Below are 17141 nucleotides of genomic sequence, written 5' to 3' on the forward strand. Positions count from 1 at the left end.
CCGTACTGTTCACGCTGCCCGGCATCTTCCTGGTGAGTGTGCGCAGAAGCTCTCGGTGCCACTGTCCATTGTTGGGAAGCAGCAAGCTTCCATCCCTCTTCCCTCCCCACGTGTATCCTTCTTAGCCTGATTTCCTACCACCCTTTCCAGGGAAGTGGTGGGTGCTCCTTTTGGGAGAGGCCTTTCTTACTGGAGGCTTTAATTTTAGCACAGACCCCACCAGTTTGTACTCCTCAAGGGCAGGGTTGTGTGAGACCTGAGAAGATGACATTGCCAGCAGCTGGTGAAGCGGAGCTACTTAGTCCTGTATTGCCAGGTTCACCTTCAGTGCCGGAGGAAGTGCCCTGCCTGGGCAGGGAGGAGGTGGGGCTTGTAAGGAGCGGGTTTTCCTGTGTGCAGGAGGAGGGTTGGTAAAAGGCAGTTAGCCTGTGCTTTTGAATAGTTTGGGTGGACCATCATCTTCCATCTCCTCTCCCCACCTTCCACATGTTTGATGGTAACCTTGGGTTAAGCATGGTGTCTGTGGGATTTATTGTCTGTTTCTGTGTCTTCTTGAGGAGTGTTTGTCTTGAAAACACCGCTCCTTATTTTATTTAATAGTGTATGGGATTTGAAGGCAGCTGGGACCTTACCCTTTAGCAGGATACCCTGCTCTGCTTTGGGCCTCAGTTTTCCCATCTGTGAAGTGGAGGTGCTGAGCTCTAGCCTTACGTATGGCCTTTGTAGCAGTGTGCTCTACTGGAGTAGTGTGCAGTCTCGAGCTCTAGAGTGTCCTTACTGCCTGCCTGGGGCAGAGAAAGGTTGGTTTTTCACACCGCTGTGGGCTGTGCACATGGTTAGCCTGTGTGGCCGAGTTCTATTTGAGATAGGGCAACACCTGAACCATAAACTCTCCTGAGGCCCCACCTTGCCCATGAGTCTGCACCACACCCATACACTTCTTCTGGCAGCTGGGAGGTGTCTTGTCCAGCTCTCCCCAGGGAGCAGGTGTTCTCCTCCAGTGCAAGTCCCCCAGCTCCTGGAGTGGTGTCACAACTGGGAAATCCCATTCAGAGTCTGGGTAAGACACCATCTCCTACAGAGTGCGACACTTTCCGTGGATCTCCCTGTGTCTTCTTGATGGGTTTTTGTTTTGAAAACATCGCCCCTTATTTTATTTACTAGTGTATGGGATTTGAAGTGCACGTCTAAGTGGGAGAAGGGAGGCAGGCCGAGCTGATGTCAGGGATTTTTGTCTGTGTGTTACATTAAAGAACCGTGGCCCAGAGGATGGTTTCAGAGGTAACTGCTGCATTTTTGTGTCGCTCATAACTCCCCAGCCCCTTCCTGACTTTTATGATGTTGTTTGGTTAAGGGCCAGAAAGGGCTGGCAGTGGTGGGGCAGGGAGGAGCTACAGGATAAAAGAAGACAAATATGGCCCCCCCTTTTGTTTTTTGTTGTTTTGGTGTTTTTTGTTTGTTTGTTTGTTTTTTGTTTCGTTTTGTTTTGTTATTTTTTGTATTTTCCTTTTTCATAAATTTATTTTCCTTTCATGTGCATTGGTGTTTTGCCTGCATGTATGTCTATGTGAGGGTGTCAGAGCCTCTGGAGCTGGGAGTCAGACAGTTTTGAGCTGCCGTGTGGGTGCCGGGAAGAGCTGAACTGCTGAGCGTCCGTCTCCAGCCCCTCCTTTCTTTCTGTAACTTCACCCATGTGGCATCAGATGGTTCATTTGGTTCATTTGCTCCTCTCATTTCTTTGAGCTGTGCTGCTTTCTGCCGGGTGGAGACATGTTGCTTACTCACAGGCTGCAGGCTGTGTGGTTTTCTCCTCCTGAGCTGCTGTCAGGAGAGACAAAGCTTGTTTCTGTTTCTCAGATTGGTAAATAAAGCACTTTGCAGTTAGTTCTAGATAGAAAATGGACATGTCATACAGACTGAAGTGTGGCTCACAGAAAATACCTGACCTGGCAGGGGTGCTGTGCTGCAGTGGGCCTTGAAGGTCTGGAGCCTCCTTCCCCAGACTGAAGGTGGTGAGGATTATCGTCCTCTCTGTCTAGGACATTGTCTGGGCAGGCCAACCATTGGCTTTCAGACTGTTCATTTTTCTCTCCTGCCCTCTTCCGTTTTGTTGTTGTGGCCCTGAGGGAAACCGCAGCTTTATAAGCATGGTGGGAGGCCCTTCTGGGGGAGAACTGAGGGGATATACCACTGAAGCAAGACTAGCCCCTAGGGCAGCCTGCATGTGGCTCAGCTGCTCAGATAAATGTTTGGACAGCTTAAGAAGATAAACTAAAACTTAAGCAAATAAAACCAGCTACCTGGTTATGAAGAAAAAATCAGGTATGGGGCCTTCTGTTTCCTGAGGTTTTTAAGCTCACAGGGTGAGGAATCTCCTTATAGCTTCCCTCCCTGGACTGCAGTTCTCCACCTGTGTAAGGACACCGGAAGGAGCTGAGGTGGAGTGCAGGCTTCTGCCTTTGGCGTAGCCTTTCCAGGGGCTAGCTTGAGCTCATGCCTTCCCCCCATTCGCTGTCCCATCAGTTCACAAGGTCCAGGTAGCTAGACCATTTCCCAGATGACAATATAGTTGTGGAGGAAGTGACCCAGGGACACTTGCTCTGTCCTACAGGGTCAGAGTAGTATGAATGAGGCCATGTTGTTTTTCTGAGAACAGTTTCTCTATGTAGCACAGGCCGGCCTTGAACCTTTAGTCTTCCTACCTCAGCCTCCTGAGTGTTAGAATGACTGGGGTGCTCAGATGCACCCCATTGCATTGTGCTCACCCTAGTTGGTGCAGGAACTGTCACTGCTGGCAGCCGCTGTTGCCTATGAGCTCTGGGTGTGGGGTGAGGAAATGAGTGTGTGGTGGATAGAGGAGGGAGGCCTCTGGATGCGGTGAGGGCGTGTGTATTTATGGTCTCCTGTGCTAGTCCTTACCAGAGAGGTGGAGGCGGTGATAGGGGTGAAGACAGTCAAGATGCGGATCCCAGACTGGAAAGGAGACCGTGTACATTCTGAATCCTGCCTTTAGTAGGGCAGGAAATCTCTGCCAGCTTTTCAACCTCTTCTTCCCTCCCTCTTCAGTTCTGAGGGGGATGCCCAGCTCTCCGGACTGTGAGAATGCTCTGGTTCCGTCTTTATTGAGGCAGTGAGATAGGAGTGCATGAGGTAGGAAGGTGAGGGGTCTTATTAGTCAGGCGGAGTTGGGGGAGATGGCTTTTACCTGTGAATGGTAATGTAGTTGTTGCTGCTGCCGGCATTGTGGAGCTGGCACCCAAAATATCTGTAGTGTTTCGACAGGCCACTTGTCTTGATTTTGGTCACTGCTGCTCATAGGTACTCTGTCACCATACACCACTGATTATAGTTTCACTTGTTTAGCTGGGCTTCCAAGAAGGAGGGGAGTGGCCCCATTCCTTGAGAACAGGCTCTGCACCTCCTCTTTAAGCCACTTAGTCCCAACCCAAAGGCCCTTCCTGAATCCCTCCTCGTGAGGGGAGGGCATGGAGGAGTGCCTGATGCACACCTCAGTGGCAGACATCCCACTTCTGTCTCACTCTGTCACCTGTATGGTTCAATTTCTAGACCTTTCTCCTCCTCTTTTCACACCCCTCTCTGTTCAGTTTCCTGAGAAGGGTAAAACCCTTGGGAATTGTACTATCAAAATCTACACCTTTACATCGCAGTAGTGTTTGGAGTCTGGATTTTTACCTAATGTTATTTTGTGAAGTGGTCTTGATTGTTCTTTGTCCCTAATTGTCATAAGTCACTGAGAGCTGGCAGGAAAGCAGATTCCTCTTGTGAGGATTTTCAGAGTTTCACAGTTAGCACTTCTCCCACCAATGCTTATGGGAGGGTTTACATTCATTCTGCCAAGGTAGCTGTGGCATGGCCCCCATTTTGCAGATGAAGAAGTTGAGTCTGAAAGATGGTAGATAGTTCAGTAACTTCCCCAAGACCATGTGGCTCTTTACATAGCCCCACACTGCCTCCTAGCTCCTTCCTTCTGGAAACACGTAGGCTTGGACAGGCTTCTATAGATTAGAGCTGTTCCCAGGCTGGCTTTGGATAATTACCCTGAATTTCATGGTTTTGTTGTTTTATAACTGAGAAAAGATCGTCTCAAGGGACAAGTGACTTGACCAGGGTCATACAGTAAATCTGTTGGCTGGATTCATTTCAAGACATTGGTTGAGCAGAGTGGTGACTGTCTATGTCTCCCTCATGTGCTGGGATGGAGTGGCCGACAGAACATAAACCCCCTGATTTTGTGGGCCTCAGGCTGAAGCTTCTATATTCCCATGTTTTACCTCTCCTCAATAATCTGCTGCATGGCTTGTATTTTACCGTTGAAGCTAGACACTATCAAGGAAATTTAGTGCAGAATTTTGAGTTGAATACAGAGCGGTAGATAAATTAGTTTGGGGAAAAGAAGTTACAAAATTGAGTCTAAAATTGAGACTGAGTCTAGGGAGGTGACTCAGAATGACTAAAAGAGCTTGGAGGACCCAACTTTGAGTCTCCAACAGCCACATAAAAGCCAGGTATGATCGCATATGCCTGTAACCCCAGCATCAGGAGGCGGAGACAGGTGGATTCCAGGAGTTTACTGGCCAGCCAGCCAGTGTGCTCCAGGGTAAGTGTGAGATGCGTCTCCAGGTGAAAGCTGGTGAGTGACAGAGTATCGCAGTATGTTACAGGACACTATGCAGTGGTCTCCCCTGGCTTCTGCATTTGTATGCATGGACATGTGCACACATATACAAACACATACATCCCACAGGGGTTTCTGATGGTCCATTCTGGCCTTGAACTCTTGACCCTGGAACTTCTAAGTGCTGTGATTACTGGTGTTTGCCATACTGCCTTGTCCCGGTCTTTGTTCAGCTGTTCTTCCAGCATGTGTGATATGCTGGTCAGTGCTTTGGTTGAGAGAATTCAGCAAACCTGAAGGGATGGCAATTCTGTGGCCTTGAGTTACACTGACACCCAGTACCAGTGGGAGGCTCAGATTTACGCCTTTGTGATTGGTCTGATTTGAGTGTTCCCCTAGGCTGGATGGTGTCTTCTTAGCTTGCTGGGCTGGGTGACACTGCCAGGAAACACCAGTATGGCAGCAAGACCTTCCAAAGCTGCATTGACAACCTGCTGCATTTCCCATGCAGTCTGCTCGGAGGCTCCCTGCTCTGTTCTGACTCTGCAGGACAGAAGTACCCTAAACATTTGAGTTCTCACACAATGGAGCCTTTCTTACTCTCAGTCACCACCTGCAGCTTTTGCCACAAAAGAGTGACCTCTGCAGCCTAGAAGAAGGGGGTGGGGCTTGACCAAGGATGCCAGAGAGGCCTGGTGTTTATAAAAAAACCCTCTGAGGTTGGAGAGAGGCAGGCAAATCCTTTCCATGCCCCTCCTTAGGAATCCTGCACTTTTTTTTTTTTAAAAGAAGAAAGGCTATTTTAAAACACGAAGGGCTTGGATGTTCTTCTTTATATCCCCTCATCTGCATATTATCAATTGATCACCTTTAAAGTCCTTTCTGAGTCGGAGAGTTTTGGCTCATATTCCTGCTACAGTGCCTGCTTTGTCCCAGGAGGTAGGGGACTTGTCACTTGGACAGGTGGACAGAAGCCTGGGTCTGAGGTATTTCCACCATCAAGTGGACAAGGCTCTCTCCGCAGCTGCTTTTTGAGTGGTGAATATCATCCCAACTCACATAGGTTTCCATTCTTGTCACAAAAGGCCTGCTTCCACTGTCGCCAATGAATGGGTTCACATCCCAGATAACCTCAGTCCTGCCTCAGATGGGATCTTGCTGGCTTTTGCTTTGTCCGTGTTCTTCTGAAAACATAGTTTCCAAAACTGACCTCTAGCGCCCCCTCTCTGGCCCCTGAAGTGTGTGCAGTTGGCCGGAGGGAGAACAGTGGAGCGTAAGATGCTTCATCAGGAGCTGGCAGTGACCCGCTGTGCTCTGTGGTAGGTATTAACTGTGTTCCCAGGCCTGTTTCCTGCTCCCAAATGCCAACATCCCCGTCTCTTAAGTGAGGTTTAACTTAATCCCCAACCTTACCTAAATGTTACATCTATTATTATTCAGAGCTGTGGGCAGAATCTCCCTGCAGCAGTGAGACCTGACAGGCTGCCTGCTCCGTTCTGCTCTGCTCTCCTGTAGCCCTCCTGGCAGCAGCCGGTCAGCTAGGGTAGCTCCAGGCTGCTAGGGGTCAGGTCACTAGGGTGTCTTTAGAGGTAGATTGGACAAACCCTTTATTCACCAGCAGGAAAAACTGAGGCCTAGGGCCTTGGGGCAGACCTCTCTCCCTTTCCTGTTTCGGAGTCAGTAACCAGGCTCGTTGTGCCAGAGCTCTCTGCCTTCGAGAGAGACCATAGTCTCTGAGAAGTGGTCCTGCACTGAGCTCTGAAACTGCGGTTACTTTGTCTGGGCCAGGTCAAGGCCACTGTGTCCAGATGCTGAGGGCCTGTGAGCAATGGAGCCAAATGTCAGAGTCTGTCCAGTAGGAAGCTCACTAAGGGCAGACAGGTGCTTAGTCTTCACTCGCGTGTTTACAGTATCTGGCGTACAGTAAATGCTCAGCGAGCACTTGTTCAGTGAGTCAAAGGATTTGGATAATAAGACCTAACAATGGATAAGCTGGGTAGTAACCCACCCATTTGGTGGGTTAAAATGGGGGGGGGGGCTTTTTTTTAAATCTCAAAGGCATTCTTAGAGCTCCTCCTCCCTAAGGACCACCTCCATTCCTGGGTGGCATGCTCTGTTTTGCCTTGAGAGGAGTCCTTCCTCAAAAGCTGCTCTTGGTGTTCAGCAGCCACCTCACCGAGTTCATAGTACACATGATATTCCTGGTGATGTGCCCCCTTCCCATCCCAGGGAGGGAGTGGCATATCCTGCCTTCTCACCTATCACCTGCCCCACCTATCACCTCACTTTTAGTTCCTTCTGAACTTGATGGAATGATCTGCAAGAAAAGGCTGGGTGATGGTGGACCTGCTAATAAGAGGTGCTATGCCTGCCTCTTTACCAGGAAGAAAGACATTAGCATCTTAATTCACTGAACTGGATTTTGTCCCAGGTGTCCCTTTGGTATGGGACCCACGCTGGCTGGAGGATGAGGTATGGGTTGCTAAGTGTCCTGGTCATGAGCCTTTCCTCAGGAGATAAGTGAACTTGCTGAAGCAGAACCCATCCCCATGGTTAAGGCAAGCCCCTTGCTTTCTGAGTATGGCGTAGATCTGTTGTAGCACAGTGGTCTCACCTGGCTAGCACAGTGTGCCAGGCACACTGAGAAGACTTGGGCAGGCCTTCCTCTCAGATATAGATTCAAATTGTAGTCCTGGGTTGCCAGACACTTTCCCTGATCCCATTGCACTTTTTTCCTTAGCCCCTTTTCGGATCCCTTTCCTCCTGGAAGCTCAGTTATTTCTCCTGCTGTACCCTCCTTCCTAGAGACCGTTTGGTCCACTGGCTCAACCAGGCCTGACTCCATCCTTGGAACTGTTACATAGAGTCAGGCTTGGCTTGGTGGGACCTTTCCTCCCTTTGGTCCGTTTATGAACTTCCTCCCTTCAAATGGGAGGGGCTGAGGAAAGTCCGTGTACAGATTGGTTCTTTGGAGACCTATGAACAAATTGTGAATGTGGGTAGAGGAAGGCTGCCCTGCAGTGGAGGAGGGCGTGGCTGGGTGGCTGGGCTGTTGGGGAGGATGCTAAGGATGACTTGCAAATGTAGGTGGAATGCAGGAGAGGCAACTAGCTATGGCAGTACCACAGCACTGCCTCAGGTTGGAATGGGCGACACTGTACCCAGCCAGGCTCTGCCTGTGGAGTGGGAGCGCCTGCAAGGAGACTGGGGGCCTGCTTGGCAGCCGGCGCCTATCAGACAACTGGAAAGTGCCAGTGCTTGCGGGCCATCTGTCCCCTGTGCCTAACTCCCAGCCACCTTCTGCTTACCACAGAAGGGCCCGGCGCTGTTCCACAGCACAAGGGCGAGGCGCCTGCTGGGAGGGGCAGGCAGTTTTCCATTTTGCTTTTGTTTGGTTCCATCTTCCTTGTAGCTCCTGGTGCTTTGGTCTTGCCAGGTGTGTGGAAAGTTTGCCGGCTGCTGTCAGCCAGCCTTTTGGTGGATAGCTGGTGGGAGAAAAAGGTGGGTGTGTAAGCAACCTGTTCACTCTCGCTGTTTGTCCAACTGTGGACTCTAGTCCTTGCCTGGCTGCCTGCCCTTTCTCATTCTCTTGCTTTAATTATAGGAGAACAGCCAAAGCAGGACAACACTTGGGACTCGGGCTTGGGCTGTATACCACCCCTCTTCCAGCTACTTAATGGGTTAAAAATTATGGGGAAGTTCAGCCGACACTTGCAAGATATGGTTGCCGTAGCAACAGGCCTTCTAATCTGGTAGGTGACCCGAGAGACTGGAGAAGATGTAGGGGTTGGTTTGGCATTTCATCATTTCATGAGGCTGCCTCTCCAGCTGGTTTCTTTGCTGAGCTAAAGCTTGCTGTTCCTGCCGCCAGAATTGCTGGCACATTCCAAAGCAACAGCTCGGATGGTGTGAGCAGTGTTCATGGGGGTTGGCCAGGCTCGGGGGAGAAGCTCTGGGGAGGAGGGCCTTTGTGGGGGACAGCCCTCCATACAAAGAAAGATGGCCTGGTCAGTGGGTGTGTCTGGCTCACTCTCCTTATCCATTAGCCCCTTGAAGCAGCACGTCCAGTAAATGCATTTGTTTTCAACGTGTGCTCTTGTCTGTGCTGGTATGTATACTTTTGTGTACATGTACAGAGGCCAGGGAACGTCTTCAGAAGTGCTAATTTCCTACTTGAGTCAGTGTGTCATTGGACCATTTGGCTCACCAGTTCATCACTTAGGGCTCACCAGTTACGGTGAGCTGGCTGACCAGCAGTCCTCAGGGACTCCTGTCTCTCTGCCTCTGTCTAGCATTGGGATCACATGTGAACTCCACCAGGCTGACACTATATGAATTCTGGGGCTCAAACTTGGCTGCTTATGTTTATTGACTGAAATATCTCCCTGGACCCTGAATCTCATTTTATGAGTTTTGTTTTGTAATTGTCCTGAGAGGGACTAACTTAAGGAAACTTGAAAGGTCTTCCTCTAGTTTGCCATGAATCTTCCTTAAATTTGGGGGCTTGTTTGGCATGGAGAAGGTCCCAGTTGTCATGTTTGTGTTCTGGCCTCATCTTCTATTCACCTCCAGATGGATTTTTGTCCAATCATTTGGTTCACTTGGCCCTATGAGGAACCTCATGCCTGGCAGGTACCGGGTTGGGCAGTGCCAGACAGAGTGTCTGGTTTCCACCACTCTCATAGACATCTGTAGCATGTTGTAGGCACAGCAGAGAGAAGGCAGTGCTGGCCTGAGCCTCCCAGTTCATACACGAGGAACCTTGGGAACAAGGGCAGGAGTAGGAGAGAGCCCCCCATCCTATCCTACTCCACCTCTGTGCTTTAGATGGACTGTGAGGGGAGTCGAGAGTCTCGGCCTTGGGGAGGCCGTTTGTTCATGGGGCCTTCAGACTCCAGTGTCTCTCATGTTTTGTGGAGTTAGGTAGGTGTTGTGCTCTGTGGTGGGGACATCTTATTCAAGCTATGTGGGTCTTGAGTGTTTTCTTGTTAATCATCCTCTGGTTTGGAGAAGGGGAAATGGCCGAGGAGTTACCTGTGCTGATTATTTTTGAGCTGCTAAGATGGTAGCTCTTAGATTTGTGTTGTCACAGCAATAGGACAGTGCTGTCATGGGAGATGCCATACAGTTAGGAAACTGGGTGAGAACCAGACCCAGAAGATCCAGCCACCATACTGTCTTCATCATGAGACTTGAGATAGAATGGAGGTGAGTCTAAGGGAGAAAAGGCTTTGAGAAAAGATGAAACCTGACAGGAAGTGAGGTGATCTAGAGAGCCAGTGTCTAACAGGAAGTGAGGTGACTCAGGGGAGACATTGTCTGACAGGAAGTGAGGTGACCTGCAGAGACCATGTCTGACAAAGGTTCTGCACAGGTAGTTTGTGGAGAAGTATGGCTTTGTCCCAGTGTCATTTGTAGAAGCCATCTCCTCTCTAGGTCAGGAAGTCTGGACCCTTTGGCTTTCCTGGAGATTTAAGTAGCCAGATAGTTTCTCTATAGAAGAAGTAGAACTGTATCTTATCCCAGACATCCTAAGGCATTATATGCTAGTTCTGCAATACTGGTGTTTGCTCATTTGTGTGCCCTGAGTTCTGCGTAGCCCAGGGCTGTGCAGACTGCAGTCCTTCATGTGAAGATTTGTCCCCCTGTGCTGTGAAAGCCTATTACTTAGTTGGGGACCATACTGCCCCCTGGCTCACCAGACCCATCTGGGAGGTAACTTATCCCATGCTGGTAGGGTAAGTAGAGGAATGTGCTGAGCCAGCCGGGTTGGTTCTCGAACCTTCCAAAGCACTGTTCCCCCACGGGAACATTCACAGGGACTTTACTACAGTTGGGTGTGTACACAGCACAGGTTGCAAGACAGCTCTCAGAGGACCCAGTCAGGTTTCTGAGCCTTCCTATGAGAATGCCCACAGTTCTTTTCTGTCAGTTTGCACTGTCCTAGACCCATCTTCTTGTAAAGATTCCACATATTAAGAGGAACGTGAAATGAGGAAAGATTGGTTTGCCACATGGCCTTGCTGAGTAGCCCAGGCTGGACTTAAATTTATCTCACTGGTGTGCTCAGGTGCTGAGATTATAGGATTGCAAGCACATGTGACTGATGCCTCGCAAAAATCGTTTTTAAAGTTAATCTCTACTTACATCAATACAGTGTTGCTCTTAGGTCCGTTACTGAGCTTCAGCTGCTCATAGGTGTGACCGGAACCATCTGTATCCTTTCTGAATACACCTAACAGATGCTTTCTCAGAGGCCAGTGGGCCCTCTCCTTCAGTCTGGTGTGTTGTGTGCAGTCTTACTCAATTATAACACCAATGTGGGTACTGTTGTTTTGCTCCCCTCGAGAACCAAAGGAATTATATGTTCTGTACATACTCAATTAGTAGCAGCAAAAGGGTGGGAGGATGGCCCAGTGGTGCAGTACTGTCTAATGTGCATGAGGTGTGATGGGTTCCAACCTCAGCTGGAAGAAGTCACCTGTCAGTCCAGTACCAAGGCTCACTTTGTGCAGACAAGATTCTGGGGTATTTTCCTCTTTTCCACTTTTTCCATGGGGCTCTATTCAGAATATTCCCATGATAAAACATGACCTAGAGTTGGAGAGATAGCTCAGTAGCTAAGAGTGAGCACACGCTGCTTTTGCAGAGGACCTGAGTTTGGTGTATTCAGCACCCATATCAGGTAGGTCACAGCAGCCTGTAACTCCAGCCTCAGGGATCCTGTGTTGCTGACCTCTGTGAGTGTGATCAAGGCACACCTCCACCTCCACACACTGAAAGTAAAACAAATATTTAATAACAGATAAACCCGCAGCACCTGAGAAACCATGGAGGCTCTGTTTCTGTTTCCAGACCCTGAGGTTTTCCTTTGGGGTGACTTCTGCAAAGTCTCTGTGTGGGGTGCTTTTTGCGGATCCCAGGCTGATGCTGGAAGAGTTCTTGCAGCTCAGCATCCTGGGCTTGGGCATCCAGACTTGAACAAGACCCTTTGTGTCTAAGGAGTTGCTGATTGGAGTGCTAATGAATCAATTAGAAAATTACTTGCTGCTGAGATCCTTAGCCAAACTGGGGCTGCTCGAGAGCCTGACAAGCCATCTGAAGGCCATACACGGATAAATCTTTCTTGGCCATGGCCCTCGTAAATCGCACCACAGCCTTTCTTGGGCCTGTTAATCACTTGAGCAAAGCAGGGCTTCTGCTTTGTCAGGCTGCCTTGTGTCTGGCACAGATTTCTAGCTTGTGCCTCCATTTGTCCCAGCGTTGGTGAGCAAGGCCGCTTCAGTTCTCTATAACAGCCTGGGCGTGGAATCACCCAGAAGCACTCTTGTGTCCTTTTGTTTGTCCCCACAGCAGCAGTAGGGAGATGTCCATCTTTATGAGAGGCAGCAGTGGGCTCAGAAAGTGCATGCAACCTGTATTCAGGGCATCTCTTTAGGCAGAATTGGAGCCACAGACACGTCAAGCAGCCCTGTGTTGTAGGCCTTTCCAAATGGAACCCATTGTTCTATTTAGGGGTCTTCACAGCCCCAGTTGGGAATTGTAGGTGAGGAGTAGCCTGCTGAGGTGGGGAGGGTGGGAAGGTGATTTGGGTTAAATATTTGGGGTTGTGGTTTGGTGCAGTGTGACTTGAGGCAGACTGTTGGGATGACAGCCAGCAGCTGAGGCTCCAGCACTTAGTGTGACTCATGTCAGGGCACTAGCTAGGTGCTTGAACTCGAGGGGGGGAGGCGGATGAAATTGTTGTGATTCTCAACTGAGGCCAGAGCCAGCTCATGAAAAAGGCATTTGCAAAAATAATGATTTTGGGGGATTCTCTGGCTCTCCCACACCAGTTTCCTGTTAGTTATACACAGTATAGTCTTCCTAGTCTCAGAACTCTGAAATACGTTTTACGGAGACCGTTACCAGTTCTTGCCTGGAAAAGCCAGCATGTTTGTCTGAGGCTGGAGCCTGAGGCCGGTATTTGCTGGGCTCCTCATTTAATTTGGATTCGTGGGGTATTGGAAGGATGGACTTGAATTCTTGGCTTTCTGGTTTCTTGTTTGTTTGTTTGTTTGTTTTCCCTCTCTGGGGCCAAGGTTGCTTGTTTTAGCACCTCAGATTCTCTTTATTTTTTTGTTTTTTGAAAAAGGGTCACTGTTGTTCTAGAATTCATTTAGTCTAGGTTGGTCTCAAACTTGTGGTCTTCCTGTTGGGATTATTGTCATGAGCCAGCATAGCATGACTTGCTAGTTTGCTCTTTTGTTCCCGAGATGTCCTGCTGTCTGGTAGGTCTGCTTATATATAACATATATTACATATAATGCTCAGGAGGCCTTGGATACTGAGAAGACTGTTGTGCAAGCGTATGTGCAAATCTGACGTCACTGCTGAAGCACCCTGGTGTTATGCTTTGAACTTTGAGTGTGGCAGGGAATGGAGAATGGGACCACAGGTGGCTGAAGCCAGCACAGGTAGGGCAGAGTGTGGAGTGGAGTCTCCAGCCATCCATCTGCCCAACCAGCTACTTGGCCTGCCCTTGTTGACTTGGCCCTATCAATTTCCAGTATTGGAAGTCCAAAGTAAATAAGCCTCGTCCCTGGACAGAAGCAGGCTGGCTTTCTCCCTGTGAAGCTCAAAGTACAACAGCTGTGTGGGTAGACAGCACCAGGTGATCTCCTGTGTGGCATACTGTTGTAGTGAGGTTCCAGGAAATTCTAGTAGGGCATGAGAGTCACATATATGTGGTTGGCTGTGGGCAGGGATGAGGTATATCTTCTTCACCTCCTGCCTGTCACCTTGACATTCAGGTTCCTTTTGAACCTTCTTGTGTTTCTGTTGACTTATCCACCCACCCTCTCCACATCTCTGTGATTTTGACACTAGAGTTGTTTCACTGGCAGGCTAGGGACCAGAGGGCCACCTGGTAAAGCTGACTTTCTTGTTGTACTCTCTCTGGCCTGTGTCTGGTGGTCTTGGTGAACTGTCAAGGTCGGTTGCACAGTGGTAGCTCCATCCTTTTGGGCCATGTATTATTGTAAGAGGGAATAGTGCAGAGGACGAGGGCAGTTGATGGGTAGGTGAGAGAGAGTTATGAGATTTAAGAGGTCTACGTATTTCTAAAATTGCACTAACAGAGGACTATAAGTGAGTGAAGACTAAATCCAAGATCAAGTAGGGCCGTGCACTCCTGAAGGGTCTAGGGAGTCTGTCCATGACTTTCTCTTCTGGTGGTGGTGTTAGTCTTCGCATGCATTCTTTGACCCATGCTATTCCAATCCCTGCCTCTTATGACTTGGCATTCTCCCTGTGTCTGTGTGCCTACGTTTTCTCATTGGAGCAGGGTTCATTCATATCCAATATGACCTCATGCTAGCTTGATTTCACCTGCAAAGGACCTGTCTATTGACAGGTTCACGTTCATAGGTGCCTAGATGTGGGGAGGCCTTGGACATGTTGTTTGTTTGTTTGTTGTGGGGTGGGGTGAGAACACAAGCTAACCTTCCCAGAGGTCTGTGACCTCAGAGGAGTGTTTAATTCCCGTCATAAGGGCCCTTAAGGTTTGTACTGGCCACGGTCACTGTCTGGTCTCAGGCAGCAATAGGAGTGAGATATCACCTGGTTTTTGGGGTGAGAAGTTATTTCCAGAGATTTTTAAAGAAAGCATAAAGGGAATGTTTGTGCATGTACTGGGAGATGGCCTTAGAAACTAGGTAGGTTTGCCTTCCGTCCCTGTGAATTTTGAGGCTACGTAGCTGCTTTTTCTTAAAGAAGGGTGGTGGGGAAGGTAGAGGGTTGCCTGGCTCTCCCCTGTAAGAAGGTTTGGCAAGTTTGTTGGTCTTGTTCCAGGCAGCCTTGGTAGCTGGTAACTTTTACTGGAAGGGCAAATACTGTGCAGTGTCAATATGGATGTGTTTTTGCTAAGGAAGAACATGAAGAGCCAGGTGTGTGTTAGTGAATAGTGGCTGGGGCCAGCCAGCTTTCTCCCCTCACCGAAGTTTCCCATTGCATAGAACCCAGATGAAGCTTTGTAGAACTTACAGGCTGTCTGTCCCAGAAGAGCCCGCCCAAAAGACAGGAGTGGAGTAGAGGCACTTCTAGCTTTTGAGTTGGTGAAACCAACATAGTGTAAATGGGAAATCTGGATTATACGTTTCCTCAAAACACTACAGCAGAACACTACACATGTCAAATGAAATTTCCCACCTGTGCCTATAAACTTGAGAGCACTGTCTGCAGGCGACAGGGCTTGGGCAGTGAGGAACCTGGTTCCCTACCTTGGTTATTCATCATGTCTCTGCTCCTGCAAAACAAGGAGAAGAAAGCTAATTGGTATTGTCTTCGTGCCTTCCCTCCTTTACAAGACCATCCCTGTGTTTGTGAGGAGGACTCCACCCCAGTAGGTGTCACTGGCCAGAGCACATCTCTATGCTTGTAAAGCAACTCCAAAAGAATCCAAGAAGTCTCTGAGCATATTAACTCTCTGCCTTTCTGGGAGTGGCATCTGTCATATTTTGGATAGAAATATTGTTACCTCAGGAGTGATGGAGGCAGAGCATTCTCAGGCCCAGAGTTTGCTCTGAGTTTTTCCCATAGTACGTGCAGGTGTATGCTCTTTGTAAAAGATAGATCCTAAAGTAACCACCGCACCTCAGACCTTCACAACCAAAGATGGTCCTGCTGTTCAGACATGTCCTTCCTTTTTATATTTTTTTCTTTTTCTTTTCTTTTTTTTCGGAGCTGGGGATCGAACCCAGGGCCTTGCGCTTGCTAGGCAAGCGCTCTACCACTGAGCTAAATCCCCAACCCCCAGACATGTCCTTCCATCAGGTCTAATCACATGTACTTCTCAGCCACCGGGCCTCTTTTTTCTCCAATTGCAAGGGCCCAGTTTCCTGCCTCCATTCTTCCTTTCTTTCTATCTTTGGACTCTGGTGGGATAGTCCACTTTGCTGATCTTCATGCCCTGCTTTAAAGTCAGAAAATCTTGGTTATAGATGTGACCAATATCTTTCCTTTGGAGTGAGGAGGTGAAGTGTAATCCTTGCTCAGAGCCCTAGAGTCTGGCCTTTATGTGAGAGGCATCGAGGGATGTGTGTCAAACCAGAAAGGTAGTAGGCTTCAGCCCCTAACCTTTATGTGTCCTTCCTTTGCCCAGCTCCAAGCACTTTCCACTACTATGTACAGATGACAGAACACCAGGGGTTTGGTTTGGAGACTCCCCTAAGCCCTTCCCTAGGGGGCCTCCCGGAGCAGATCAACTCCCCAAATTACTGAACCTCCTGGCCTGCTTACCCGGCCTCCTGGAGTCTTTCAGTGGGACTAAAAAGAGAGGACCCACAGTCGTGCTGTTGTAAAGATGGCGGTTACTGTGTCTGCTGTAACCTTGAACTCTGCTTTTCACCTTCTTCACTGTGACTCAGTGAGGGAGAGCTTCTGCTGTGAACCTCCCACCCCACCCCACCCCCAAAGAAAAGAAAGAGAGAAAAAAATCCACCATGACTTTATCGACCAGCAAAAGAAGGTTCAGAAAGGTACTGTGCCTGGCTAGAGCTAGGACGGGAACTCAAGCAGCATGGATGGCTTCAGAGTGTGTGGCAGATGCCTAGCAGGAACAAAGACTGCTCAGGACTAAGCTACAGCCTTCTCAGTGTGGAGGGTTCGGATGCTCTCTCCTCCGTCCCCCAGGCTTGCACCTGCTCTGTGTCCTCCACATGCAGAATCTGTCTCCTGAGGAGCCCACAGGCTGGGGGAGGAGAATGCAGGTCCACTGCTCTGCAAAATGTGTGAGATCCTGTTCCCGAGCTGGCCCGGTTCTCTGAGTGTCCCGGCTGGCTCGTTTGCTAGTCATGAAACATGATCCATACACTGTATTTTAGGATTCCCCATCTGTCAGTGTCGGAGAGGTTGTCCCCTGAGGGGGTGGTGGGGGAGCCCTCAACACTTCATGATGGGGTAAGGGTCTGTGGTTGGGGGCCTAGGGGTACTGAAGAGTACGAGATACAGGTCAGGTTTCCACATACGTAAGATGTGCCAAGTCACTTTCCTTATGATGTCTCTCTGTCTGTCTGTCAGATAAACTGCCATACAGGTCATGGGGAAGGGAGTAGTGTTCTTTTTCAACCAGGTTCCAGGCCGTTCAGGGACTGTGCAGCTAAGGTTTGAACAGTCTGTGTCTAGGCTGTCTGGAATTCTCTACTAGTTATTGTGGGAGCCACAGAAGCAGAGGCACGAGCCCCTCTCAGCCCACTCACAGGATGCTGTTTCCCCTGGTCCCTACCTGTCCATCTAGCCTTTGCTGGTGGCAGAGAGAGAAGAGAAGGACCATTGACCCACCCTCTCCTCCTGGGGAGGCCACAGCACCCTCAAGGTTTTGTTTTAAAAATGTATCAACCAGGGGCTGGGGATTTAGCTCAGTGGTAGAGCGCTTACCTAGGAAGCGCAAGGCCCTGGGTTCGGTCCCCAGCTCCGAAAAAAAGACCCCCCCCCAAAAAAAAAATGTATCAACCAGGGGTTGGGGATT

At 49.3% G+C, this 17141-nt stretch overlaps 1 protein-coding gene across 21 annotated transcripts in view; it reads left to right on the plus strand.

Moving 5' to 3' along the window:
* Ssbp3 (single stranded DNA binding protein 3) overlaps positions 1-17141 on the plus strand; it is a 141416-nt gene that overhangs the window by 39270 nt on the left and 85005 nt on the right. The window contains exon 1 of one of the 21 annotated variants that reach the window (XM_087551397.1): positions 399-1060. In XM_087551397.1, coding sequence (XP_087407523.1) covers positions 914-1060 — 147 coding nt within the window. In that variant the 5' untranslated portion in view covers positions 399-913. 21 annotated transcript variants of the gene reach the window in all.

The sequence above is a fragment of the Rattus norvegicus genome, chromosome 5 (assembly GCF_021556685.1).
Source record: "Rattus norvegicus strain SHRSP/BbbUtx chromosome 5, alternate assembly SHRSP_T2T, whole genome shotgun sequence".
Classification (NCBI taxonomy): domain Eukaryota; kingdom Metazoa; phylum Chordata; class Mammalia; order Rodentia; family Muridae; genus Rattus; species Rattus norvegicus.